The sequence below is a fragment of the Ranitomeya variabilis genome, chromosome 6 (assembly GCF_051348905.1).
Source record: "Ranitomeya variabilis isolate aRanVar5 chromosome 6, aRanVar5.hap1, whole genome shotgun sequence".
In the NCBI taxonomy this organism is placed as follows: domain Eukaryota; kingdom Metazoa; phylum Chordata; class Amphibia; order Anura; family Dendrobatidae; genus Ranitomeya; species Ranitomeya variabilis.
Window position 1 is genome coordinate 403,605,355 of NC_135237.1, and position 27,637 is coordinate 403,632,991.

At 43.5% G+C, this 27,637-nt stretch overlaps 1 protein-coding gene across 6 annotated transcripts in view; it reads left to right on the plus strand.

The window, feature by feature from the left end:
* PIEZO2 (piezo type mechanosensitive ion channel component 2) overlaps positions 1–27,637 on the plus strand; it is a 737,984-nt gene that overhangs the window by 502,511 nt on the left and 207,836 nt on the right. For all 6 annotated transcript variants that reach the window (XM_077270184.1, XM_077270188.1, XM_077270185.1 and 3 more), the window contains exons 12-16: positions 2,030–2,172; positions 8,361–8,594; positions 10,349–10,463; positions 14,793–14,998; positions 18,527–18,675. In XM_077270184.1, coding sequence (XP_077126299.1) covers positions 2,030–2,172; positions 8,361–8,594; positions 10,349–10,463; positions 14,793–14,998; positions 18,527–18,675 — 847 coding nt within the window. The remainder of the gene's footprint in view (positions 1–2,029; positions 2,173–8,360; positions 8,595–10,348; positions 10,464–14,792; positions 14,999–18,526; positions 18,676–27,637) is intronic.

The following is a 27,637-nucleotide window of genomic DNA, read 5'->3' on the forward strand; positions in this document are numbered from 1 at the left end:
ATGTCAATAACAGGACTCTCTCATCTTTTTAAGTAGGAGAACTTGCACAATTGATGGCTAGCTAAATACTTTTTCCCACTGTGTGTGTGTGTGTGTGTGTGTGTGTGTGTATATATATATACATATATATATATATATATATATATATATATATATATATATATATATATATATATATATACATATACACTGTTCAAAAAATAAAGGGAACACTTGAGCAACAGAATATAACTCCAAGTAAATCAAACCTCTGTGAAATCAAACTGTCCACTTAGGAAGTAACACTGTTTGACAATCAATTTCAAATGCTCTTGTGCAAATGGAATAGACTACAGATGGAAATTATTGGCAATTATCAAGACACCCCCTATAAAGGAGTGGTTCTGCAGGTGGGGACCACAGACCACATCTCAGTACCAATGCTTTCTGGCTGATATTTTGGTCATGTTGGTTGTTTTGAATGTTGGCTGTGCTTTCACACTCGTGGTAGCATGAGACGGACTCTGCAACCCACACAAGTGGCTCAGGTAGTACAGCTTTTCGAGGATGGCACATGAATGCGAGCTGTGGCAAGAAGGTTTGCTGTGTCTGTCAGCGTAGTGCCCAGAGGCTGAAGGCGCTACCAGGAGACAGGCCAGTACACCAGGAGATGTGTAGGGGGCCATAGGAGGGCAACAACCCAGCAGCAGGACTGCTACCTCAGCCTTTGTGCAAGGAGGAACAGGAGGAGCACTGCCAGAGCCCTGCAAAATGACCTCCAGCAGGCCACAAATGTGCATGTGTCTGCAGAAATGGTTAGAAACCGACTCCATGAGGATGGCCTGAGTGCCTGACATCCACAGATGGGGGTTGTGCTCACAGCCCAACACTGTGCAGGATGCTTGGCATTTGCCACAGAGCACCAGGATTGGCAAATTTGGCACTGGCGCCCTGTGCTCTTCACAGATGACAGGTTCACACCGAGCACATGAGTCTGGAGATGCCGTGGAGAGCGATCTGCTGCCTGCGACATCCTTCAGCATGACCGGTTTGGCAGTGGGTCAGTAATGGTGTGGGGTGGCATTTCTTTGGAGGGCCGCACAGCCCTCCATGTGCTCGCCAGAGGTAGCCTGACTGCCAGTTGGTACTGAGATGAGATCCTCAGACCCCTTGTGAGACCATATGCTGGTGCGGTTGACCCTGGGTTCCTACTAATGCAGGATAATGCCAGACCTTATGTGGCTGGAGTGTGTCAGCAGTTCCTGAAAGATGAAGGCATTGAAGCTATGGACTGGCCCGCCCGTTCCCCAGACCTGAATCTGATTGACCACATCTTGGACATCATGTCTCGCACCATCCGCCAACGTCACGTTGCACCACAGACTGTCCAGGAGTTGGCGGATGCTTTAGTCCAGGTCTGGGAGGAGATCCCTCAGGAGACCATCCGCCGCCTCATCAGGAGCATGCCCAGGCATTCTATGGAGATCATACAGGAACGTGGAGGCCATACACACTACTGAGCATCATTTCCCTGTTTTGAGGCATTTCCACTGAAGTTGGACCAGCCTTTTATTTGATTTTCCACTTTGATTTTCAGTATTGTTCCAAATCCAGGCCTCCATTGGTAAATAAATTTGATTTTCATTGATGATTTTTGTGTAATTTTGTTGTCCGCACATTCAACTTTGTACAGAACAAAATATTCAATGAGAATATTTCATTCATTCAGATCTAGGATGTATTATTTGAGCGTTTCCTTTATTTTTTTTGAGCAGTATATATATATATATATATATATATATATATATATATATATATATATATATATATATATATATACCAGTACGCCTTCTTTTATGACCATCATTTGTTGTCCTTATTCTTCACTGCCATCTTGCTCAGTAGTATAAGGCCTGTACTGGGTCTAATATAACCCAGGAGCGGCAGTGTAATGACTGCTTCACTTCCACTGTAATTATCCTGAGAGTGTATTTCATGTAAATTCTGCGTATTTTTTATGATGATGAATTACTAACATGTTTTCCATTAGAAAAGAAAGAAGAAGAAGAGGAGGAGCAGGAGGTGGAAGAGGATGTGTCTGAGAAAAAGGAAAATGCTAAAGTTCATGCTCTGGTGGTAGCGCTGCAGTTCATCATGAAGCAGAGTTACATCTGTGCTCTTATTTCTATGATGGTATGATGATAAAAATGCTCTTTTGGTTTCTTATTTCATATCAGTTTTTTGTATATTACTGTACATAGATATAAAATATCAAGGGCTTGTTTACATGTAGCAGATTAACTGCAGATTTAGATACTGTATGTAAGAATATATACCCTTATAAGAGAAAACAATACGGCTAGCCAAATAAAGCATTTATACTAATTCAGAAAAAAAGCAATGGGAAGCCATGTTTTAAATGCTACCTAAATTAATAAGTCTTAAAAGTTGTCCGTACACATATCTCTTCATTCCTCCATAAAGGTGCTGAGAATTCATGTTTCTTTCAATGGGAAATATTCTTTGAATGGTGCAAATGATCAGGCTCCCATATAGGGCCGGTTTTAGGCAAAGTGGGGCCGTAGGCAAAGTTTAAAATGGAGCCCCAAATGCTAACATATTGCACATCATACAGAAGCATTTCGGTTGTATTTACATGCGCTGATCTCAGGCTGCTAAACGAGTGTGATCGACAATACTGAAGTCGTTGGACGCTTGTTTCCTGGCCTCTTTCCACCATCTGGGAAAGAATGAAGGGGACAGAACGATCACTAATAGATCACTAACAGATCACCATACAGTATCATGTTATCACCAGCACATCTACAGTTTACACCGGCGATGTGCTGCTGAGAACAATAATTTTTATTCCGGCATAAACAATCCAATCACCCAATGAATGTGCAGCATTTTGCTTGTTTAGTATAATACACCCCATAGTCCTCCATATAATATAATGTGCCCCATAGTCCCCAATATAGTATAATACACTCCTCATAGTCCTCCAGATAGTATTATACACTTCCCATAGTCCTCCATATAGTATAATACACTCCTCATAGTCCTCCATATATTAAAATATACTCCTCAGTCCTCCATATAGCATAATACACTCCTCACAGTGCTCCATATAGTATAATGCTCCGCCATAGTCATCCATGTAGTACAATTCACTTCCCATAGTATAATGCACCCCATAGTTCTTCATATAGTATAATGTATTCCCCATAGTCCTCGATACATTATAATTCAGCCCACATATAGTATAATGCAGCCACCACCCCACAGAGTATAATGCAGCCACCCCAGAGTATAATGTAACCCCCCCACAGAGTATAATGTAACCTCCCCATAGAATATAATGCAGCCCCCCATATAGTATAATGTAGCCCCCTCATAGAGTGTGATGCAATCACCCCTCATAGAATATAAATATAATACAGCCCCCCCATAGAATATAATGTAGCCCCGAACAGGATATAATACAGCCCACCTCCATAGAGAATATAATGTAGCCCCATCAAAGGATATGATGCAATCATCCCTCATATAATCTAATAAAAAAAAACACAGAATATAATGCAGCCCCCTCCATAGAATATAATGTATAATGTACCCCCCAAATATATAACACAGCCACATAGTATATAACACAGCCTCCTCCATAGAATATAATATACCCCCATAGTATATAGCACAGCCCACATAGTAGTATATAGCACAGCCACGTAGTAGATAGCACAGCCCACACAGTAGTATATAGCACAGCCCACACAGTAGTATAAAGCACTGCCCACACAGTAGTGTATAGCACAGCCCACACAGTAGTGTATGGAACAGCCCACACAGTAGTATACAGCACTGCCCACACAGTATTATACAGCACTGCCCACAGTAGTATACAGCACTGCCCACACAGTAGTATACAGCACTGCCCACACAGTAGTATACAGCACTGCCCACACAGTAGTGTATAGCACAGCCCACACAGTAGTATACAGCACTGCCCACAGTAGTATACAGCACTGCCTACACAGTAGTATACAGCACTGCCCACAGTAGTACACAGCACTGCCAACACAGTAGTATACAGCACTGCCCACACAATAGTATACAGCACTGCCCACAGTAGTATACAGCACTGCCCACAGTAGTACACAGTACTGCCCACAGTAGTATACAGCACTGCCCACACAGTAGTATACAGCACTGCCCACACAGTAGTGTATAGCACAGTCCACACAGTAGTATACAGCACTGCCCACAGTAGTATACAGCACTGCCCACACAGTAGTATACAGCACAGCCCACACAGTAGTGTATAGCACAGCCCACACAGTAGTATACAGCACTGCCCACAGTAGTATACAGCAGTGCCCACAGTAGTATACAGCACTGCCCACCCAGTAGTATACAGCACTGCCCACAGTAGTATACAGCACTGCCCACACAGTAGTATACAGCACTGCCCACACAGTAGTATAAAGCACTGCCCACACAGTAGTATACAGCACTGCCCACAGTAGTATACAGCACTGCCCACAGTAGTATACAGCACTGCCCACAGTAGTATACAGCACTGCCCACACAATAATATACAGCACTGCCCACAGTAGTATACAGCACTGCCCACAGTAGTATACAGCACTGCCCACAGTAGTATACAGCACTGCCCACAGTAGTATACAGCACTGCCCACAGTAGTATATAGCACAGCCCATAGTGTAGTATACAGCACTGCCCACACAGTAGTATACAGCACTGCCCACACAGTAGTATACAGCACTGCCCACACAGTAGTATACAGCACTGCCCACACAGTAGTATACAGCACTGCCCATACAGTAGTATACAACACTGCCCACAGTAGTATACAGCACTGCCCACATCCCCCCTTCCCTCCCCGCCTCTCTCCTCCCAAGAATGGCCGCACAGTCCAGTAAAAAAAAACAAAAAAAAAACACAAGCTCCTTACCTCTCCCCGAGCCCGCGCTGCTCCCTGCTCCTGTGTCGGCGGTTGCCGCCGCACTGCCTGACACACAGTGAGTACGCGATGACGCGCACCCGCTGTGTCAGAGGCAGAGCGGGGAATGATGGGAGAGGGAGCGTCAGGTGACGCTCTCTCCTCCATCATTGCTTTGAACTGTACCGGCAGACGCCGGTATAGTTCAATGCGGCGGGGGAGTCGGTGCTGGCGGCAGGCGGGCCCCCCTGCCCATAGCGGCTGCGTGACTTGCCGCTTGCTGGGGGCCCCTGGGGGAGCGGGGGCCCCAGGCAGCTGCCTGGTCTGCCAGCCATTAACGCCGGCCCTGCTCCCATACACATAAGATTCCCACTATGTTTTATAAACCATTGTATTATTTTACTCCCTTAGGCCTGTTTAACATATCCAGATATTTCCAGTACTGGAAAAAAAAAACGGTACTGGAGATGACAGTGTCCTTGTGTCTGTGTGTGTAATACTTGCGGCACACGTGTGGCAACCGTGTGCTGCATCAGTACCACATGGATGTGCACCAAGGGAGAAGCGGTACAGTAAACGCTGTTCACCGACCCCGGGTGCTGAAGACAGCTCTCATCATTCTCCCCTGCTCTGCCGTTGATCAGCGGGGAGAATGATGAGAGTTATATTCAAGTGATAACAATAACAGCAGGCGGCGGCTGATGGGACTATTAGGGTATGTGCACACGTTCAGGATTTCTTGCAGAAATTTCCTGACAAAAAACGGACATTTCTGCCAGAAATCCGCATGTGTTTTTTATGTGTTTTTGACATGTTTTTTGCGTGTTTTTTGTGCGTTTTTTTTGCGTTTTTTCTCAATGCATTAAATAGCGGGAAAAACGTGAAAAATCCGCAAAATTAATGAACATGCTGCTTTTTTTACCGCGGAAAAAAACGCATCATGTGCACAAAAATTGCAGAATGCATTCTAAATTATACGATGCATATGTATGCATTTTTATTGTGAAAAAACGCGAAAAAACCTGAACGTGTGCACGTAGCCTTACTCCCATCAGCCTACACCTGCTGCCACTAATAACAATGACAGCAGGGGTGCCTGATGGGAGTATTCATCAGCCGGCTCCTGCGCTGTAAATAAATAATTTAAATTATAAAACGTTGTGGGTTCCCCGCTATTTTCTATAACCAGCCAGGCAAAATTCACATCTGGGGGCTGCAACCCTCAACTGTCAGCTTCAGCAAGGCTGGCTATCAAGAATAGAGGGGATGCCAGGCTGTTTTTTAAATTCTTTAACCCCTTTCCGCCGATGATTGACTCCCTCCCTTTGATGTGGGATCCGGCGGCCTTCACATGGCTATATTGACGGAAAAATAAAAAAGTTATGGCTCGGGGAAGAAGAGGAACGAAAAACGCAAAACAAAAAAAGCTTCAGGGGTTACTGGGTTAAATAAATAATTTAAAAAAAAACACGTGGGGTCCCCCTCATTTTTGACAACCAACCTTGCTAAAGCTGATAGCTGGGGGCTGGTATTCTCAGGCTGATAAGGGGCCTAAAAATAGCAGCCCACAGCTGCTCAGAAAAGGCGCATCTATTAGATGCGCCAGTTCTGGTGCTTTGCCCGGCTCTTCCCACTTGCCTTGTAGCGGTGGCAAATGGGGTTCGTATTTGTGGGGTTGATGCCACCTTTGTATTGTCACGTGGCATCAAGCCCATTGCTTAGTATTTTAGAAGTGTCTATAAGACACCTGTCCATTACTAATCCTATAGTTACATGGTAAATAAAGACACAGCAAGTATGAAGTCTTTTATTAGAAATTAAACAAAACACATTTGTTTATTTACCAACCCCCAGCTGTCAGCTTTAGCAAGACTGGTTGTCAATAATGGGGGAGGCCCCATGCCATTTTTTTAAGTTATTTATGTAAATAATTAACAAAAACAGCATGGGACCCCTCTATTCTGGATAACCATCCTTGCTAACGCTGACAGCTGAGGGTTGCAGCCCCCACCTCTGAGTTTTGCCTTGCTGGTTATAGAAAATACAGGGGAATCCACGCTGAGTTTTTTATTTATCTATAGCACAGGCGGCAGGTTAGGAATACTTCCATCAGCCGCTCCTGCTGTCACTGTCATTAGCGACAGCAGGTGTAGGCTGATGAGAGTAATAGTCCCATCAGCCACCGCCTGTTGTCATTGTTCTCTTCTGAATACAACTCTCATCATTCTACCCTGCTCGCTCTGAATGCCGGCAGAGCAGGGGAGAATGATGAGAGCATCTTCGGCACCAGGTGCTGGGGACATCCCTTACTGTACCACTTCTTCCTTGGCACCGAGGCGTGTCACACAGTTGACATCCATGTGTTTCATCCAAGTAATGTGTGCGGGACGTTTTGCTGCCCGTGCTGACAGTAAAAAACAGACATGTTAATGTGTTTTGCCCACAGACACGCGGTCCATAGAAACACACTGATATGTGCACAGACCCATTCACTTGAATGGAACTATGTATGTCGGTGTCTCCGGTATGTGTGAAAACTGTCACCACACATACCGGAGACGCCGACTTGTGAAAGAGGCCTTTATATATGTTGTCATCATTACTGTTCCCATTCAGACAATCTATTTTCCCTATCAGTATCTGAAGGATGGGAGGAAACCCACATAAACACAGGGAAAATATAAAATCCTTGCAGATGTTGTCCTTGGAGGGATTTGATGCTAGTATCCCATCACTGCAAGGCTTCAGTACTAACCACTGATCCACCATGCTGCCACCGGTGTTTTTTATACTGATAACAAGTTCAAACAGGTGCCATTACTACAGGTAATGAGTGGAGGACAGAGGAGCCTCTTAAAGAAGAAGTTACAGGTCTATGAGAGCAAGAAATCTTGCATGTTTTTAGGTGACCAAATACTTACTTTCCACCATAGTTTGATAAATCTTGCCAAATCAGACAAGGTGATTTTCTGGATTTGTTTTCTCATTTTGACTCTCATAGTTGTGGTCTACCTATGATGTCAATTACAAGCCTCTCTCATCTTTTTAAGTTGGAGAACTTATACAATTGGTGGCTGACTAAATACTTTTTTCCCCACTGTATATACCGTTAATAATAATGGTATTTTAACCTTATTATTTTTTAATTCTATATTTTTTTATTCTCCTATTTTCTTTGGTCTTTTGTTCTGGCTTTTTTCTTTTGGGTTTACACTAATTTCCGAATGGTCTTTCCTATACAGCAGATGGTTGTTACTCACCGTATATAAGATTTGCCATATCACCCTTTATTACTAGTGGTAAACATCCATTGCTGTGTTCAGTACATGTTTTAAATTAAGGTTAAAATTGGGCCTATTTGTTCATTGCCTCCTGATTCAATGCCTTTTTTCTTCTCTCGTTTTTTTGTCACTACTAGGCTTGGAGTATTACGTATCACAGCTGGCTAACCTTTGTATTGCTAATCTGGTCTTGCGCCCTCTGGATGATTCGTGATAGAAGGAAATATGCCATGCTTAGTTCACCCTTTATGGTTATTTATGGCAATTTATTGGTAACTTTACAATACATTTGGAGCTTTGATTTGCCTGCAGAGCTTAAAGATATTTCAGGTCTTCTTGAACATAAGAAACCAGAGGAACTAGCATCAAAGGTGAGCAATTTGCACAAATATTTTCTCAACTAACCTTAGAGACTATTTTAAATATACACATAGTAATAAGATGTGCACTGCAGTATATTGTGTGCACTTCTGAGTGTCATCTTGTTCTTAAATTTGTAAAAAAAAAATCTAATGTCGACAGTCCTTGTATTGCAGTCTGTGCTCAGACTGTGTTGCACAGATGTCTTCATGAGCTCTATGGGCTCTTTCACATGTCCATGTTTCCGGTACGTGTGGTGACAATTTTCACACGTACCGGAGACACTGACACACGTAGATCTGTGCACATGTCAGTGTGTTTCCACAGACCGTGTGTCTGTGGGCAGAACACGCTGACATGTCCGGTTTTTACTGTCAAAACTGGCCACCAAATGTCCCGCACACGTGCACACAGAGAACACACATGAATGTAATTTGTGTGACACGTACCGACGCCTGAGATGCAGTGCTACAGTAAGCGCTGTTTCCCGGCGCCGGGTGCTGAAGACGGCTCTCATCATTCTCCCCTGCTCTGCCTGTGATCGGTGCGAGCAGGGGAGAATGATGAGAGTTGCATTCAAGTGATCACTATGACAGCAGGCGGCGGCTGATGGGACTATTACTTCCATCAGCCTACGTCTGCTGATGCTAACAGCGACAGCAGGAGCGGCTGATGGGGGTATTCATCAGCTGCCCCCTGCACTATAAATAAATAAAAACCTAGCGTGGGTTCCCCTGTATTTTCTATAACCAGCCAGGCAAAACTCAGAGCTGTGGGCTGCAACGCTCAGTTGTCAGCTTCAGTAGGGTTGGTTATCAAGAATAGAGGGGTCCCCATGCTGTTTTTATAATTATTTAAATAAATAATTTAAAAAATGTCATGGGGTCCCCCCATTTTTGACAACCAACCTTGCTAAAGTTGACAGCTACAGGGCAAGTGGGAAGAGCCAGGCAAAGCGCCAGAATTTGGGCATCTAATAGATGTGCCTTTTCTGGGCAGCTGCGGGCTGCTATTTTTAGGCTAGGGGGCCTATATCAATAACCCTTACCATCCTGAGAATACCAGCCTCTAGCTGTCAGCTTTAGCAAGACTGGTTGTCAAAAATAGGGGGGACCCCAATCCTTTTTTTTTTAAATAATTTATTTAAATAATTAAGAAAAACAATGTGAGAAGTAGCCCTAATAACTAGACTTGCTGAAGCTGATAGTTGAGGGTTGCAGCTCCCAGCTGTGAGTGCCTTTCTGGTTATAGAAAATAGAGGGGAAGCCACAGTGGATTTTTCATTTATTTATCTATAGCCGGGCAGCAGCTGATGAATACCCCCATCAGCCGCTCCTGCTGTCACTGTTATTAGTGGCAGCAGGCGTAGATTGATGAGAGTAATAGTCCGTCTGCTGTCATTGTGATCACTTGAATACAACTCTCATCATTCTCCCTTGTTCGCGCCGATCACTGGCAGAGCAGGGGAGAATGATGAGAGCATGTTCAGCACCCGGTGCCGGGGAACAGCGCTTACAGTAGCGCTTCTTCCCTGGCGCCCGTCTGTGTGGTACTGAACATAGTTGTGACAGCTGTGTCTGCTCAAGTTAGATGCACACTCTTTGATTTCCATTATTTATTTCTTCTTTTTCATCATTAATCCTCATACCAAAAATGTGACTTTTACCCTTCATGAACTCCATAATGGCAAATGAGGATAATATATGATGCATGGAAAAGAAAAAAGTAAACAAATGTTAAATATCTCTTTTTTTACTTGTTATAGATACTTTTCAATGTTACCTTCTGGCTTTTGCTGAGACAACACCTTACAGAGCAAAAAATATTAAAAGCACAAGAAGCAACATTATCAGAAATTAAAGTTGGAAGCCAAGATAAAGGTAGGAAAGTAATCTGACATCCAGTAAACCAGAAGGTCTTATAATCCCAAACTTATTTACAGCATAAGTTTCCAGTATGATAGAAACTCACAAGTCCAGAAAAGTGTGAAACAGTGAGGGAGTTTGTCAGAATAGTTTGGGGATTATTTTTGTATGGCTATTTCATAATCCAGAATATCAAATTATCTGCATTTATCAAGTCCCATTAACGCTGGATTCAAGGAATTAATATACAGTGCCTTGTGAAAGTATTCGGCCCCCTGGAACTTTTCAACCTTTTCCCACATATCATGCTTCAAACATAAAGATACGAAATGTAAATTTTTGGCGAAGAATCAACAACAAGTGGAACACAATTGTGAAGTTGAACAAAATTTATTGTTTATTAACTTATTTTTAATTTGTTTGGAAATTTAACCCCTTTACCCCCAAGGGTGGTTTGTACGTTAATGAACAGGCCAATTTTTACAATTCTGACCACTGTCCATTTATGAGGTTATAACTGTGGAACGCTTCTACGGATCCCGGTGATTCTGACTTTGTTTTCTCGTGACATATTGTACTTCATGATAGTGGTAAAATTTATTTTATACTACTTGCGTTTCTTTGTGAAAAAAACGGAAATTTGGCGAAAATTTTGAAAATTTCGCAATTTTCCAAGTTTGAATTTTTATGCAACTAAATCACAGAGATATGTCACACAAAATACTTAATATGTAACATTTCCCACATGTCTACTTTACATCAGTACAATTTTGGAACCAAATTTTTTTTTTTAGGGAGTTATAAGGGTTAAAAGTTGACCAGCAATTTCTCATTTTTACAACACCATTTTTTTTTAGGGACCACATCTCATTTGAAGTCATTTTGAGGGGTCTATATGATGGAAAATACCCAAGTGTGACACCATTCTAAAAACTGCACCCCTCAGGGTGCTCAAAACCACATTCAAGAAGTTTATTAACCCTTCAGGTGTTTCACAGGAATTTTTGGAATGTTTAAATAAAAATGAACATTTAACTTTTTTTCACAAAAAATTTACTTCAGCTCCAATTTGTTTTATTTTCCCAAGGGTAAGAGAAGAAATTGGACCGCAAACGTTATTGTACAATTTGTCCTGAGTGCGCTGATACCCCATATGTGGGGGTAAACCACTGTTTGGGCGCATGGGAGAGCTAGGAAGGGAAGGAGCGCCGTTTGACTTTTCAATGCAAAATTGACAGGAATTGAGATGGGACACCATGTTGCGTTTGGAGAGCCACTGATGTGCCTAAACATTGAAACCCCCCACAAGTGACAACATTTTGGAAAGTAGACCCCCTAAGGAATTCACCTAGATGTGTTGTGAGAGCTTTGAACCCCCAAGTGTTTCACTACAGTTTAAAACGCAGAGCCGTGAAAATAAAAATTCTTTTTTTTTCCACAAAAATTATTTTTTGCCCCCAGTTTTGTATTTTTCCAAGGGTAACAGTTGAAATTAGACCCCAAAGGTTGTTGTCCAATTTGTCCTGAGTACGCTGATACCCCATATGTGGGGGAGAACAACCGTTTGAGCGCATGGCAGAGCTCGGAAGGGAAGGAGCGTCATTTGGAATGCAGACTTTGATGGATTGGTCTGCAGGCGTCACATTGCATTTGCAGAGCCCCTAATGTACCTAAACAGTAGAAACCCCCCACAAGTGACCCCATATTGGAAACTAGACCCCCCAAGGAACTTATCTAGATGTGTTGTGAGAACTTTGAACCCCCAAGTGTTTCACTACAGTTTATAACGCAGAGCCGTGAAAATAAAAAATCCTTTTATTCCACAAAAATTTTTTTTTAGCCCCCAGTTTTATATTTTTCCAAGGGTAAGAGGAGAAATTGGACCCCAAACGTTGTTGTGCAATGTGTCCTGAGTACGCTGATACCCCATATGTTGGGGTAAACCCCTGTTTGGGCGCACGGGAGAGCTCGGAAGGGAAGGAGCACTGTTTTACTTTTTCAACGCAGAATTGGCTGGAATTGAGATCGGACGCCATGTCGCGTTTGGAGAGCCCCTGACGTGCCTAAACAGTGGAAACCCCCAATTATGACTGAAACCCTAATCCAAACACATCCCTAACCCTAATCCCAATGGTAACCCTAACCACACCCATAACCCTGACACACCCCTAACCCTGATCCCAACCCTATTCCCAACCGTAAATGTAATCCAAACCCTAACTTTAGCCCCAACCCTAACCCTAACTTTAGCCCCAACCCCAACTGTAGCCTTAACCCTAGCCCCAACCCTAACCCTAGCCCTAACCCTTGCCCTAACCCTAGCCCTAACGTGACATTTTTTGATCGCTGTTTATTTCGATTTTTGTGAGGCAGAATGACCAAAAACCAGCTATTCATGAATTTATTTTGGGGGAGGTGTTTATACCGTTCCGCATTTGGTAAAATGGATGAAGCAATTTTATTCTTCGGGTCAGTACGATTACAGCGATACCTCATTTATGTCATTTTTTTATGTTTTGGCGCTTTTATATGATAAAAACTATTTTATAGAAAAAAAAATTATTTTTGCATCGCTTTATTCTGAGGACTATAACTTTTTTATTTTTTCTTTGATGATGCTGTATGGCGGCTCGATTTTTGCGGGACAAGATGATGTTTTCAGCGGTGCCATGGTTATTTACATCCGTCATTTTGATCGCGTGTTATTCCACTTTTTGTTTGGCGGTATGATAATAAAGCGTTGTTTTTTGCCTCGTTTTTTTTTTTTTTATGGTGCTCACTGAAGGGGTTAACTACTGGGACAGTTTTATAGGTCGGGTCGCTACGGACGCGGCGATACTAAATATGTGTACTTCTATTGTTTTGGTTTTTTTATTTAGATAAAGAAATGTATTTATAGGAACAATATATTTTTTTTTCCTTTTTTGGGGGGATTTTTTTTTTTTTTTACACTATAAAATTGCCCCGGGGGCATGTTATAGTGTAAGATCACCGATCTGACACTTTGCTGTTCACTGTGTCAGATCGGCGATCTGACGTGCACAGCTCCTCCAGGCTTCCCGGCAGGCCAGGCGCTGTGAAGCCACCTCCCTGCAGGACCCAGATGCCACAGCCATTTTGGATCCGGGCCTGCTGCAGGGAGGAGGTAAGAGACCCTCGGAGCAACGCGATCACATCAGGGAAGCCCGCAGGGAGCCCCCTCCCTGTGCGATGCTTCCCTATACCGCCAGAACACTGCGATCATGTTTGATCGCAGTGTGCCAGGGGTTAATGTGCCTGGGACGGTCCGTGACCGCTCCTGGCACATAGTGGCGGATGTCAGCTGCGATAGTCAGCTGACACTGGCCGCGCTCATGCGGGGAGCGATCACTATGACGTACTATCCCGTTGAGGGTCAGATATAAAAAATGTTGTTTAAAGTTTACAACAAGCCACCTGGGAGACACACCAAACATGTGGAAGAAGGTGCTCTGGTCAGATGAAACCAAAATCGAACTTTTTGGCAACAATGCCAAATGATATGTTTGGCGTAAAGGCAACACAACTCATCACCCTGAACACACCATCCCCACTGTCAAACATGGTGGTGGCAGCATCATGGTTTGGGCCTGCTTTTCTTCAGTAGGGACAGGAAAGATGGTTAAAATTGATAGGAAGGTGGATGGAGCCAAATACAGGACCATTCTTGAAGAAAACCTGTTGGAGTCTGCAGAAGACCTGAGACTGGGATGGAGATTTGTCTTCCAACAAGACAATGATCCCAAACATAAACAAAATCTACAATGGAATGTTCACAAATAAACGTATCCAGGTGTTAGAATGGCCAAGTCAAAGTCCAGACCTCAATCCAATCGAGAATCTGTGGAAAGAGCTGAAAACTGCTGTTCACAAACGATCTCCATCAAACCTCACTGAGCTCGAGCTGTTGCCAAGGAAGAATGGGCAAGAATTTCAGTCTCTCGATGTACAAAACTGATAGAGACATACCCCAAGCGATTTGCAGCTGTTATTGCAGCAAAAGGTGGCGCAACAAAGTATTAAGTTAAAGGGGCAGAATAATATTGCACGTCCTACTTTTCAGTTTTTGAATTTCCACAAGAATTTAAAATAACCAATAAATTTCATTCAATTTCACAATTGTGTTCCACTTGTTGTTGATTCTTCACCAAAAATTTACATTTGGCATCTTTATGTTTGAAGCATGATATGTGGGAAAAGGTTGAAAAGTTCCAGGGGGGCAAATACTTTCCCAAGGCACTGTATTACCTATTTTACTGTGTAATTTTTTAATTATTGTTTTTATTTATTTATTTTTATTGTTGCTATTATTTTTATTTTTTCTAGAAGAAGAAATACAAAAAACGGAAGCTGAAGAAGAAGATGAAAATGATATTATGAAGGTTCTAGGGAACATGGTGATGGCAATGTTTGTGAAGTATTGGATTTACGTCTGTGGTGGGATGTTCTTCTTTGTCAGTTTTGAAGGGAAAATAGTCATGTACAAGATCATCTACATGATGCTGTTCCTGTTTTGTGTAGCTCTGTATCAGGTACCATTCATGTACTGCTGTATGGCTTCATTACGTATCAAAAACATAATTATAGTAATAGTTGGAAAGTTAGATAATGTACTGTATACTAAATGTAACTGGATGCCTTTTGTGGTTCTCGAGCACCCTGGAGTGACTTTTGTATGTTATAGGCACCATGATTATCATATCAGTACTTGAGCTTGCAACTAGATTCAAAACTATGTAAATTTCTGAAAAATTTTGGCCTGCTGTGAAATTCAAAGTGGAGACTCAAATGCTGAAATATTGTACCAACCAAACGACCAGGAGTTGGTGCACAGAGAGCTGCAGCACTGCTCTCTATCACTTCCAGGAGTTTTGCTAAGGTCATAAAATATTATCAGATAATGCCACTATATCAGGACAAATACTACCTCCATATATTTAGTGTTTATAACCTCCATACTGTTACAAAACTTGTCACACTTCTTTGGAAGTAAGATGGCATACGGCAAGGCAGGAGTAAACAGGAGCTCTGTCACTAGTAAAGGGGACACAGGGCACCTCTGAACTAACCCTACACCTTCTTGAGCTTTCTAGTGTCCCTAGACAGGTTCTTTCACTCTGTGCGGCGATCACGTACCTAACCCTGTCATACGCTGAGAATACGTCTGGCTGGTGTGGAGAAAAGCAGTATCACTTGTCCTGCTCTAAAATAAATACACAGGTGAAACAAATACACTCACAAAACAACAGAGTGGAAAACAGAGAGGAGTAAGCGGGATAAACCAAATGGGAAGAGGATCAGGGAAAAACACAAACAAATCAAATCTAAGCAGAAATCTTTAGAAAACTACTCCAAATGAGTGCTCCTAACTCTGAACTCTCCTTCAACTCCAAACCAGGAGGTTTCTAGCTATCACTGGCAGATAAAGAAGCAATCTGTATTCTCTAAGAAAGCAATTGTAACATCAATTGATCTTCACGATGCCATCGAAGGAATAAAAGAATCCACACTACCTGTAAGCAGAGAAATGGTGAGGGAACACTTAGCTAATTTAAATTAATTTAATCTCCTGGTCTAGATGAATTATATCCTAGGGTACTGAAAGAGTTAGGAGAGGAAATTGAAGAACCACTAGTAAGGAACTTTGAAAAATCCTGGAGAACAGGAGAAGTCCCAGAAGATTGGAGAAGGGCAAATGTTTCTACCTTCAAAAAAGGAAAGACAGAGCCAGGAAATTACTGGCCTGTGAGACTTACTTCTAAACCAGGAAAGATATTTGAACAAACTATTAAACAGCATGTATGTAAGTACTTGAATAAAAATAAAGTAACCAGAGCCAGCATGGGTTCGTAGCAAGCAAGTCATGCCAGACTAATCTATTTTCCTTCTATGATGGAATCAGTGACTGGGTGGATCAGGGAAATGCAGTACATATAGTATATCTCGACTTCAGTAAAGCATTTGATAAAGTAGCTCATACTATCCTTATTGAAAAAATGACCAAATAGGGGATTGACAAGGCTACGGTTAGGTGGATTCATAACTGGCTGATAAATGTTTGCAAATTCAATTGAAAGGGTGTTTCAAGTGCAGTACCACAAGGCTCTGTGCTGGCCTCAGTGTTGTTTAACATTTTTATAAATGATCTAGATCAGAGGTCCCCAACCTTTTTTGCACCAGGGACCGGCTTTAAGCAAGACCAGTTTTCCATGGCCCGGTGGGGGTGGGGCAGAGGCGGGGCTTTGGTCATATGGGGGTGGGGTTATGGAGGGATGGAGCTTAGTGCATACTTATCATATAATTATGACATTTATAATGAGAATGTGATTCAAACTGATTCAATGTGATTCAAACCTATAAAGCTGTGCCTTATATATAGTGCTCTGCACCGTTGCCCCATAGATGCTCCACATAAAGCTGTGCCTTATATATAATGCTCTGCACCGTTGCCCCATAGATGCTCCACATAAAGCTGTGCCTTATATATAGTGCTCTGCACCGTTGCCCCATAGATGCTCCACATAAAGCTGTGCCTTATATATAATGCTCTGCACCGTTGCCCCATAGATGCTCCACATAAAGCTGTGCCTTATATATAGTGCTCTGCACCGTTGCCCCATAGATACTCCACATAAAGCTGTGCCATTGCTGCTGCTGCTGCAATAAAAAAAAAAACACATATTCACCTGTCTTGCTTGCAGCTCCTCAGCGTCTCGTCCCGGCGTCTCTCCGCACTGACTGATCAGGCAGAGGGCGCCGCGCACACTATATGCGTCATCGCGCCCTCTGACCTGCACAGACAGTGCGGAGAGACGCCGGGAAGATGGCGCGACGCCCGGCGTGTGGAACGAGGACAGGTGAATATGTAATACTTACCTGCTCCCGGCGTCCCGCTCCTTCCCCCGGACAGCTGGTCTTCGGTGCCGCAGCCTCTTCCTCTGTCAGCGGTCACCGGCACCGCTGATTAGAGAAATGAAGCTAGCTGTCAGCGGCGCCGCGGACCGGCTGAAAAACCCCAACGACCCGGTCCTAGTCCGCGGACCGGCGGTTGGTGACCTCTGATCTAGATAAGGGAACAGAAGGTAAACTAATCCAATTTGCAGATGATGCAAGGCTAGAAGGGATAGCCAACACTAGTAAAGACAAAGAAAGGATTCAGAAGAAACTAGATAAGCTTGAGCAATGGGCACTGACTAATAGAATGGTATTTAACAGGGAGAAATGTAAGATTCTACATCTGGGCAAAAAAAATCAAAAGTGACATCTACATCACACAACACTTAGTATCACCAAGACTTTTTCACAACAGCACGTAAATCAGGATTACCATAATTATTAATATTTGCCAAATGCCAGAATAATGAGAGAAAATGTTTTAAGTCATTTGTATTACTTACTGCAAAGTCAAAAGTTTACATACTGTACACTAAGATTACTACTATGCCTTTAAACAATATGTACTGCCCATATTATGATGTCATGTGTTTGGAAGCTTCTGATTTTTTTGGCAACATCTGAGTTAATTAGAGACACATCTGTGGATATATTTTAACACACACCTGAAACACGCTGCTTCTTTGTGTAGCATGGTAAAGTCTCAAGAAATTAGCCAAGATATAGGCGATGTAGGTGGAGCTGAAGGAAGAGGCGTGGCAGTGGGCGGGGCTTCACAGAGGAGCGAGGCTTTTTTCCGCAGCCCTGCTGAACGCTAGTGTGGAGCCTTCCTTAGACAAATCTCATATTTGAATGTGATATATTTTTCATTTGGATGTCCTTTTTGTAATGCACATTTTCACAATTAGGACTTACACAAAATCTTTCCATTTAGGGAAGATTATTCATGTACATCTAGCAGCCTAATACCAGGGCTTGTTATCCTTGTGACTCCATGCTAGGTCCCTTTATATCCTTTTTAGAACATCTATCTAATCTCCCTCATGTACCTTGTTAATAAACAGCAGTACCTATTGTTGCACTGGGTTTCATGGTGATATATGTACAAACACATATCTAAGTTACATGCATTTTTCTTCTAGTTATGTCTATTTTCTGCTCCCTAGGTGCACTATGAATGGTGGCGACGAATTTTGAAATATTTCTGGATGTCTGTGGTAGTTTACACCATGTTGGTGCTTATTTTAATTTATACTTACCAGTTTAAATCCTTCCCACCTCTCTGGATGAACATGACCGGATTAGATGAAGATAAGTATGTCTATCTTTTTATTATTCCTATGAATATTATATGAGGACATGAAAAACTGTTGCAAACAATGTGTGAACTCAGCATCAGGATATTAGGAGCCATGTTGTCCATTGTGTTTGGGTCTCCAGTTGGAAGAAACACTAATATTTCTATGTCATCACAGTGGTTATGTTATGTATATTGATTTGTGTGGGCTTTATGGCAATGTAAAAAAAACTTTAGTGTATGGAGGAAATATCATTGATGTCAAATATGACATCAGTATTTAAATCCCATTCAAATTCTGAAACCTTTTTTTTATTAGCATCTACAGTAAATATAGTTTTAACAAGGTATATGGGAATCTATAGATCTACTGTATGTAGGGGGATGAAGACCTCATTCCCATGTTTACAGATCATTAACAATACATTTATTAAAAGAAAAGCATCACAGTAACAGGCATGTTTTAATTAAGATCAGTTCCCCCCAAAAAAGGTCTATACAGTATGTGGTCTTATGGAACAGCTTCAATATAATATTCATCTGCTTGTCATTATATCACAGGTTTATTGTCTCTCATTCCCAGTTCCCAAAAAAAAGAGAAAAAATGGAATACTGAGCAGTGACCTCTGCATAAGTAACTTCTATCTCCTTCACACACACACTTTTTTGAGTTTTAATATAAAGAAATAATAACCCACATTTACTGATGTCTTGTTTTTCACCATAAATTTGTTCCAAAAAACTGCCACAAACCAATTATAAATTATATAAAAATTAAACCTCAACTTAGCTACACCTTCTTTTGAGCTGAAAAAAAAGCAAGTGATACATGCTCTTACTGTATTCTTGGGTGTAAAAAATAAATATATCTATCTAAAAAACTTTGCATCGGAATTGTGGCACAAAATATGTAACAAGCCAGTTTCATCAAATCTTAAAAGGGTTGTTCGGTCTTTTAATGAAAGTATAAGGACACTGTGACTGTAGAATTATGAATGCCTACAATGTGTACACCACAATACTGTCAGGATTCTCCAGTGTTGCCAGTTAGAGCAGTTGATCGTGTGACCTGTTGTGAATTCCGTTCTCGGGCTCCCTCCTGTGGTCATGAGTGGTACTTTGTGAGTTCTGTTCATGGGCTCCCTCTGGTGGCTTTTAGTGTTACGGCTGGTCTGTAGCTGGACTCCAGTTGCCTCGTTTCCTGCTAGGCCTGCTGCCTATTTAACTCCATCTGGACCTTTACTTGTTGCCTGCTGTCGTTGTATTCAGTACTGGTTCAGATCTCTCTGGGACTTCCCTTGTGACCTGTCTCCTCGTGAGAAGCTAAGTTCATGCTAGTCCTTTTTTGCTCATTTCTATTTGAAAATGTTTCTCAGTATGTTATGAGTTCAGTCCAGCTTGCTTATATGCTATTTGATTGCTAGCTGGAAGCTCTGGGGTGCGGAGTTGCGCCCCTCACATCGTGAGTCGGTGTGGGGGTCTTTTTGTATTCTCTGCGTGGATACTTTTGTAGTATTTTATACTGACCGCACAGATTCCTTGCTATCTTCTGACTTTTTAGTTATTAGCGGGCCTCATTTGCTAAAACCTATTTTCATTTCTATGTTTGTGTTTTCCCCTTAAACTCACCGTTATTATTTGTGGGGGGCTGCTTACACTTTGGGGAAAATTTCTCTGAGGCAAGTGAGGCTTTGTTTCTCTCTAGGGGTAGCTAGTTTCTCAGGCTGTGAACGAGGCGTCTAGGCCGAGTTAGGAACGCTCCACGGCTGCCTATAGTGTGGTTTGATAGGATCAGAATTGTGGTCAGTAAAGTTCCCACATTCCCAGAGCTTGTCCGTATTTTTGGGTTTACTTATCATGTGTTCTAACCACCAGGATCATAACAGTACAGCAGGCCCGTAAAGTGTTAATGCATCGCAAAAGAGGGATAAGAGAAGCTCTGAGGTTTTTTGTTTTTTTTTCCTCTGCAGTGTGTTTAGCCTCTCTCCTCCCCTTAATCTCTGGGTGGTTCAGGACTCAGCTGCAGATATGGACATTCAAGGTCTGTCCTCTTGTGTGGATCAGCTTGCTACAAGGATACAAAGCATTCAGGATTATGTAGTTCGCAGTCCTATGTCAGAACCTAAAATACCAATTCATGAGCTGTTCTCTGGAGATAGATCTAGGTTTTTGAATTTCAAAAATAATTGCAAATTGTTTCTTTCTCTGAGACATCATTCCTCTGGTGACCCTGCTCAGCAAGTTAAAATTATTATTTCTTTGTTACGTGGTGACCCTCAAGATTGGGCATTCTCCCTGGCGCCAGGAGATCCTGCATTGCTAAATGTGGATGCGTTTTTTCTGGCGCTTGGATTGCTTTATGAGGAACCTAATCTAGTAGACCAGGCAGAAAAGATTTTGCTGGCTCTCTCTCAGGGTCAGGATGAAGCAGAGGTTTACTGTCAGAAGTTTAGGAAGTGGTCTGTGCTCACTCAATGGAATGAGTGTGCCCTGGCAGCGATTTTCAGAAAGGGTCTTTCTGAAGCCCTTAAGGATGTTATGGTGGGGTTCCCCACGCCTGCGGGTCTGAATGAGTCAATGTCTTTGGCCATTCAAATTGATCGGCGTTTGCGGGAGCGCAAACCTGTGCACCATCTGGCGGTGTTTTCTGAGCAGAAGCCTGAGTCTATGCAATGTGACAGGATTCTGACCAGAATTGAACGGCAAAATCACAGACGTCAGAATGGGTTGTGCTTTTACTGTGGTTACTCCACTCATGTTATCTCTGATTGTTCTAAGCGCACAAAGAGGTTCGCTAAGTCTGTCACCATTGGTACTGTACAGCCTAAATTCATTTTGTCTGTTACTTTGATTTGCTCTCTGTCATCCTACTCTGTTATGGCTTTTGTGGATTCAGGCGTGCCCTGAATTTGATGGATTTGTCATTTGCCAGGCGCTGTGGTTTTATCTTGGAGCCATTGCAATTCCCTATTTTATTAAAGGGAATTGATGCTACGCCATTGGCCAAGAATAAGCCTCAATACTGGACTCAAGTGACTATGTGCATGACTCCTGCACATCAGGAGGTTATTCGCTTTCTGGTGTTACATAATTTGCATGATGTTGTCGTGTTGGGTCTGCCATGGCTGCAGGTTCATAATCCAGTCCTGGATTGGAAAGCAATGTCTGTGTCAAGTTGGGGTTGTCAAGGGGTACATGGCGATGTTCCTTTGGTGTCAATTGCTTCTTCTACTCCTTCTGAAGTCCCTGAATTTTTGTCGGATTACCAGGATGTATTTGATGAGCCCAAATCCAGTGCCCTACCTCCTCATATGGATTGTAATTGTGCCATAAATTTGATTCCTGGTAGTAAGTTCCCTAAGGGTCGACTTTTTAATTTATCTGTACCAGAACATACCGCTATGTGGAGCTATATAAAGGAGTCTTTGGAGAAAGGGCATATTCGTCCGTCCTCGTCACCTTTGGGTGCAGGGTTCTTTTTTGTGGCCAAGAAGGATGGTTCTCTGAGAGCCTGTATAGATTATCGCCTTCTAAATAAAATCACGGTCAAATTTCAGTACCCTTTGCCTCTGCTGTCCGATCTGTTTGCTCGGATTAGGGGGGCTAGTTGGTTCACCAAGATAGATCTTCGAGGAGCTTATAATCTTGTGCGTATAAAGCAGGGCGATGAATGGAAGACAGCATTTAATACGCCCGAAGGTCATTTTGAGTACTTGGTGATGCCTTTTGGGCTTTCTAATGCCCCTTCCGTGTTTCAGTCCTTCATGCACGACATCTTCCGAGAGTATCTGGATAGATTCATGATTGTGTACCTGGATGATATTTTGGTCTTTTCTGATGATTGGGAGTCTCATGTGAAGCAGGTCAGGATGGTGTTTTGGGTCTTGCGTGCCAATGCCTTGTTTGTGAAGGGCTCTAAATGTTTCTTTGGAGTCCAGAAGGTTTCCTTTTTGGGCTTTATTTTTTCCCCTTCTACTATCGAGATGGATCCAGTTAAAGTCCGGGCCATCTATGACTGGACTCAACCTACATCGGTGAAGAGCCTTCAGAAGTTCTTGGGCTTTGCTAATTTTTACCGGCGCTTCATCACTAATTTTTCTAGTGTGGTTAAGCCTTTGACGGATTTGACTAGAAAGGGTGCTGATGTGACTAATTGGTCTTCTGCGGCCATTGAGGCCTTTCAGGAGCTGAAACGTTGGTTTTCTTCGGCTCCTGTCTTGAGTCAACCTGATGTCTCTCTTCCCTTTCAGGTCGAGGTTGATGCTTCTGAGATTGGAGCAGGGGCTGTCTTGTCACAGAGAAGCTCTGATGGCTCGGTGATGAGACCATGTGCTTTCTTTTCTAGAAAGTTTTCGCCTGCCGAGCGGAATTATGATGTTGGTAATCGGGAGTTGTTGGCAATGAAGTGGGCATTCGAGGAGTGGCGACATTGGCTTGAGGGAGCCAAGCATCGCGTGGTGGTCTTGACGGATCACAAGAATTTGATTTATCTCGAGTCTGCCAAGCAGTTAAATCCTAGACAAGCTCGATGGTCGCTGTTTTTCTCCCGTTTTGATTTCATGGTTTCATACCTTCCGGGCTCAAAAAATGTGAAGGCTGATGCCCTTTCTAGGAGTTTTGTGCCTGACTCTCCGGGAGATTCTGAGCCGGCTGGTATCCTCAGAGAGGGGGTAATCTTGTCTGCCATCTCCCCTGATTTGCGGCGGGTGCTGCAGGAGTTTCAGGCCGATAGACCTGACCGTTGTCCACCGGAGAGACTGTTTGTCCCGGATAGATGGACCAGTAGAGTTATTTCCGAGGTTCATTCTTCAGTGTTAGCGGGTCATCCTGGGATCTTTGGTACCAGGGATTTGGTGGCTAGGTCCTTTTGGTGGCCTTCTTTGTCGCGGGATGTGCGTTCCTTTGTGCAGTCCTGTGGGATTTGTGCTCGGGCCAAGCCTTGCTGTTCTCGTGCCAGTGGATTGCTTTTGCCTTTGCCTGTCCCGAAGAGGCCTTGGACGCATATTTCCATGGATTTTATTTCGGATCTTCCAGTCTCTCAGAGGATGTCTGTCATCTGGGTGGTTTGTGATCGTTTTTCTAAAATGGTCCATTTGGTGCCTTTGCCTAAGTTACCCTCCTCCTCTGATTTGGTTCCGCTGTTTTTTCAGAATGTGGTCCGTTTGCATGGTATTCCGGAGAACATTGTGTCTGACAGAGGGTCCCAGTTTCTGTCCAGATTTTGGCGGTCCTTTTGTGCTAAGATGGGCATTGATTTGTCTTTTTCTTCGGCCTTCCATCCTCAGACGAATGGCCAAACCGAACGTACGAATCAGACCTTGGAAACTTATCTGAGATGTTTTGTTTCTGCTGATCAGGATGATTGGGTGACTTTTTTGCCATTGGCTGAGTTCGCCCTCAATAATCGGGCTAGTTCCGCTACTTTGGTTTCGCCTTTTTTTTGTAATTCTGGTTTTCATCCTCGTTTTTCCTCGGGTCAGGTTGAACCTTCTGACTGTCCTGGGGTGGATTCTGTGGTGGATAGGTTGCAGCAGATTTGGAACCTTGTAGTGGACAATTTAACGTTGTCACAGGAGAAGGCTCAGCGCTTTGCTAATCGCCGTCGCTGTGTGGGTCCCCGACTTCGTGTGGGGGATTTGGTATGGTTGTCATCTCGTTATGTTCCTATGAAGGTTTCCTCTCCTAAGTTCAAACCTCGTTTCATCGGTCCTTATAAGATTTTGGAAATCCTCAATCCGGTGTCATTTCGTTTGGACCTCCCAGCATCTTTTGCCGTTCATAATGTGTTCCATAGGTCATTGTTGCGGAGGTATGTGGTGCCTGTGGTTCCGTCTGTTGACCCTCCTGCTCCGGTGTTGGTCGAGGGAGAATTGGAGTATGTGGTGGAGAAGATCTTGGATTCTCGTATTTCGAGACGGAAGATTCAGTACTTGGTTAAATGGAAGGGCTATGGTCAGGAGGATAATTCCTGGGTTGTTGCCTCTGATGTCCATGCTGCCGATTTGGTTTGTGCCTTTCATTTGGCTCATCCTGATCGGCCTGGGGGCTCTGGTGAGGGTTCGGTGACCCCTCCTCAAGGGGGGGTACTGTTGTGAATTCCGTTCTCGGGCTCCCTCCTGTGGTCATGAGTGGTACTTTGTGAGTTCTGTTCATGGGCTCCCTCTGGTGGCTTTTAGTGTTACGGATGGTCTGTACCTGGACTCCAGCTGCCTCTTTTCCTGCTAGGCCTGCTGCCTATTTAACTCCATCTGGACCTTTACTTGTTGCCTGCTGTCGTTGTATTCAGTACTGGTTCAGATCTCTCTGGGACTTCCCTTGTGACCTGTCTCCTCGTGAGAAGCTAAGTTCATGCTAGTCGTTTTTTGCTCATTTCTATTTGAAAATGTTTCTCAGTATGTTATAAGTTCAGTCCAGCTTGCTTATATGCTATTTGATTGCTAGCTGGAAGCTCTGGGGTGCGGAGTTGCGCCCCTCACATCGTGAGTTGGTGTGGGGGTCTTTTTGTATTCTCTGCGTGGATACTTTTGTAGTATTTTATACTGACCGCACAGATTCCTTGCTATCTTCTGACTTTTTAGTTATTAGCGGGCCTCATTTGCTAAAACCTATTTTCATTTCTATGTTTGTGTTTTCCCCTTAAACTCACCGTTATTATTTGTGGGGGGCTGCTTACACTTTGGGGAAAATTTCTCTGAGGCAAGTGAGGCTTTGTTTCTCTCTAGGGGTAGCTAGTTTCTCAGGCTGTGAACGAGGCGTCTAGGCCGAGTTAGGAACACTCCACGGCTGCCTATAGTGTGGTTTGATAGGATCAGAATTGCGGTCAGTAAAGTTCCCACATTCCCAGAGCTTGTCCGTATTTTTGGGTTTACTTATCAGGTCAGTTCATGTGTTCTAACCACCAGGATCATAACAGTGACCGCAAGTATGGAATTTACATTCATTCAATCACGTGCCAACTAGGAAAGTTTGGCCTTGCTCAATACTAGAGAATTAAGTGAGGCCTGGCACATGTAGTCTGAATGTGGCTGGATGTGTGACCACCCAATCTCACTGACCATACCGGAGAATTCTGACAGCGTTGGGTGTGTACTCTGTAAGGATTCAGAATTCAACCATCACACAGAGTGACTGCAGACTTTCATCAGAAGACCAAACAACCCATTTAATAAGGGTGGACCACTGTAAAAGAATGGGTAGGCATTTTAGGATTTTTTAAAGCGAATCTGTCAGCATGCTGAACAATAAAATAGCATACAGTATTAAATAGATCTCTTGGATTCAATGACACTGGTGTACTTACTTTGGAAATCCATGTCAAAATGGCTATATAATCCTAATATTAAAATAAGCATTTTATGAGTCTAGCAATGAAGTTAGCGTACTGTAACAAAACACTCCGGGATCGCCTTTGCTGGGGTCAAAGGTCACGTGGTTTGTGCATTAATCTCTGAGGTGACAGCAGGTTTCCAAGTAGACTGACCTCAGGTCAGGTTTATTAAAGTGAAAGCAAATACAGAAAACAAAACATAAAAATAAATCCTTGCCTGTCCGGCGCTAACTATACAAATACGTTCCTATCTAACAACTGGGGGGGCTTCTCCCACCCAGCTAACATTACACAGGTCACGAGCACAGCTCCCACTCACGGTTGTCTCACACAGATAGGCATTCTGTGTGCCCCAGGCTGACACCTGAAACCTCCAGCTGGTCAGCCTTTATTCCTGCACTTATTAACCCCTCGGTATCCTGAAGATACTGAGCGGCCTAATTCACATAGCACAAATACCTGGGCGAGATATACCTGCCCCCGACTACCAGACCGACATGACTCTTACATATCCTCCCCCCCTGCTCAGACCACTCAGGTCGAGCAAGAATACTCTTGAAACAGTGTACTCGGGACAGGGCATCAGCGTTCCCCATCTGCACCCCGGGGCGGTGCTCCACCGTAAAAGAGTAAGCCTGCAGAGCAAGGAACCACCGGGTTACCCGACTATTACGGTCCTTGTGGAGATGCATCCACTTGAGAGGGGCATGGTCCGTGACCAGCCTAAACTTCCTACCTGCCAGGTAATATTTGAGGGAGTCGAGAGCCCATTTGATGGCTAGGCACTCTTTTTCAATCACGGCATACCTCTGCTCATGTACATTCAGTTTCCGACTGAGGTAGAGGACCGGGTGTTCGACTCCGTCCCTTACCTGGGAAAGTACAGCTCCGATACCAGTATCAGAAGCATCCGTTTGCACCACAAACTCGCTGCTGAAATCAGGAGTCACTAGTACGGGCTGAGAGCACAAAGCCCGTTTCAGACTGTGGAAGGCTTCTTCAGCCGCTGAGGTCCATTTTACCATGACGGAATCCCTCCCTTTGGTAAGATCCGTCAAGGGTGTAGCCATGGCCGCAAAGTTGGGTATGAACCGGCGATAATAGCCGGCAATGCCCAGGAAAGCTTGAACTTGTTTCTTGTTCACTGGTTGCGGCCAGCCCTGAATTGCCTGTATTTTGTCGATCTTGGGTTTAATCACTCCTCTGCCAATCACGTAGCCCAAGTATCGGGCTTCTTCAAGGCCGATGTGACATTTCTTAGGATTCGCCGTTAAGCCTGCGTCTCTCAGGTCATCAATCACCGCCTGTACCTTCCGGAGGTGAGCTTCCCAGTCCACGCTGTAAATTATGATGTCGTCTAGGTAGGCAGAAGCGTACTGCCTGTGGGGCCTCAAGACTCGATCCATCAATCTCTGGAACGTTGCTGGGGCTCCGTGAAGTCCAAACGGCATGTAGATATACTGGAACAGCCCTTCCGGTGTAGCAAATGCCGTCTTCTCTCTGGCCGCCTCGGCCAGAGGGATCTGCCAGTACCCCTTTGTTAGATCCAGGGTCGTAATATATCGGGCTTTACCCAGCCGATCGATCAACTCATCGACCCGGGGCATAGGGTAGGCATCAAATTTAGAAACCGCATTCAGTTTCCGAAAGTCA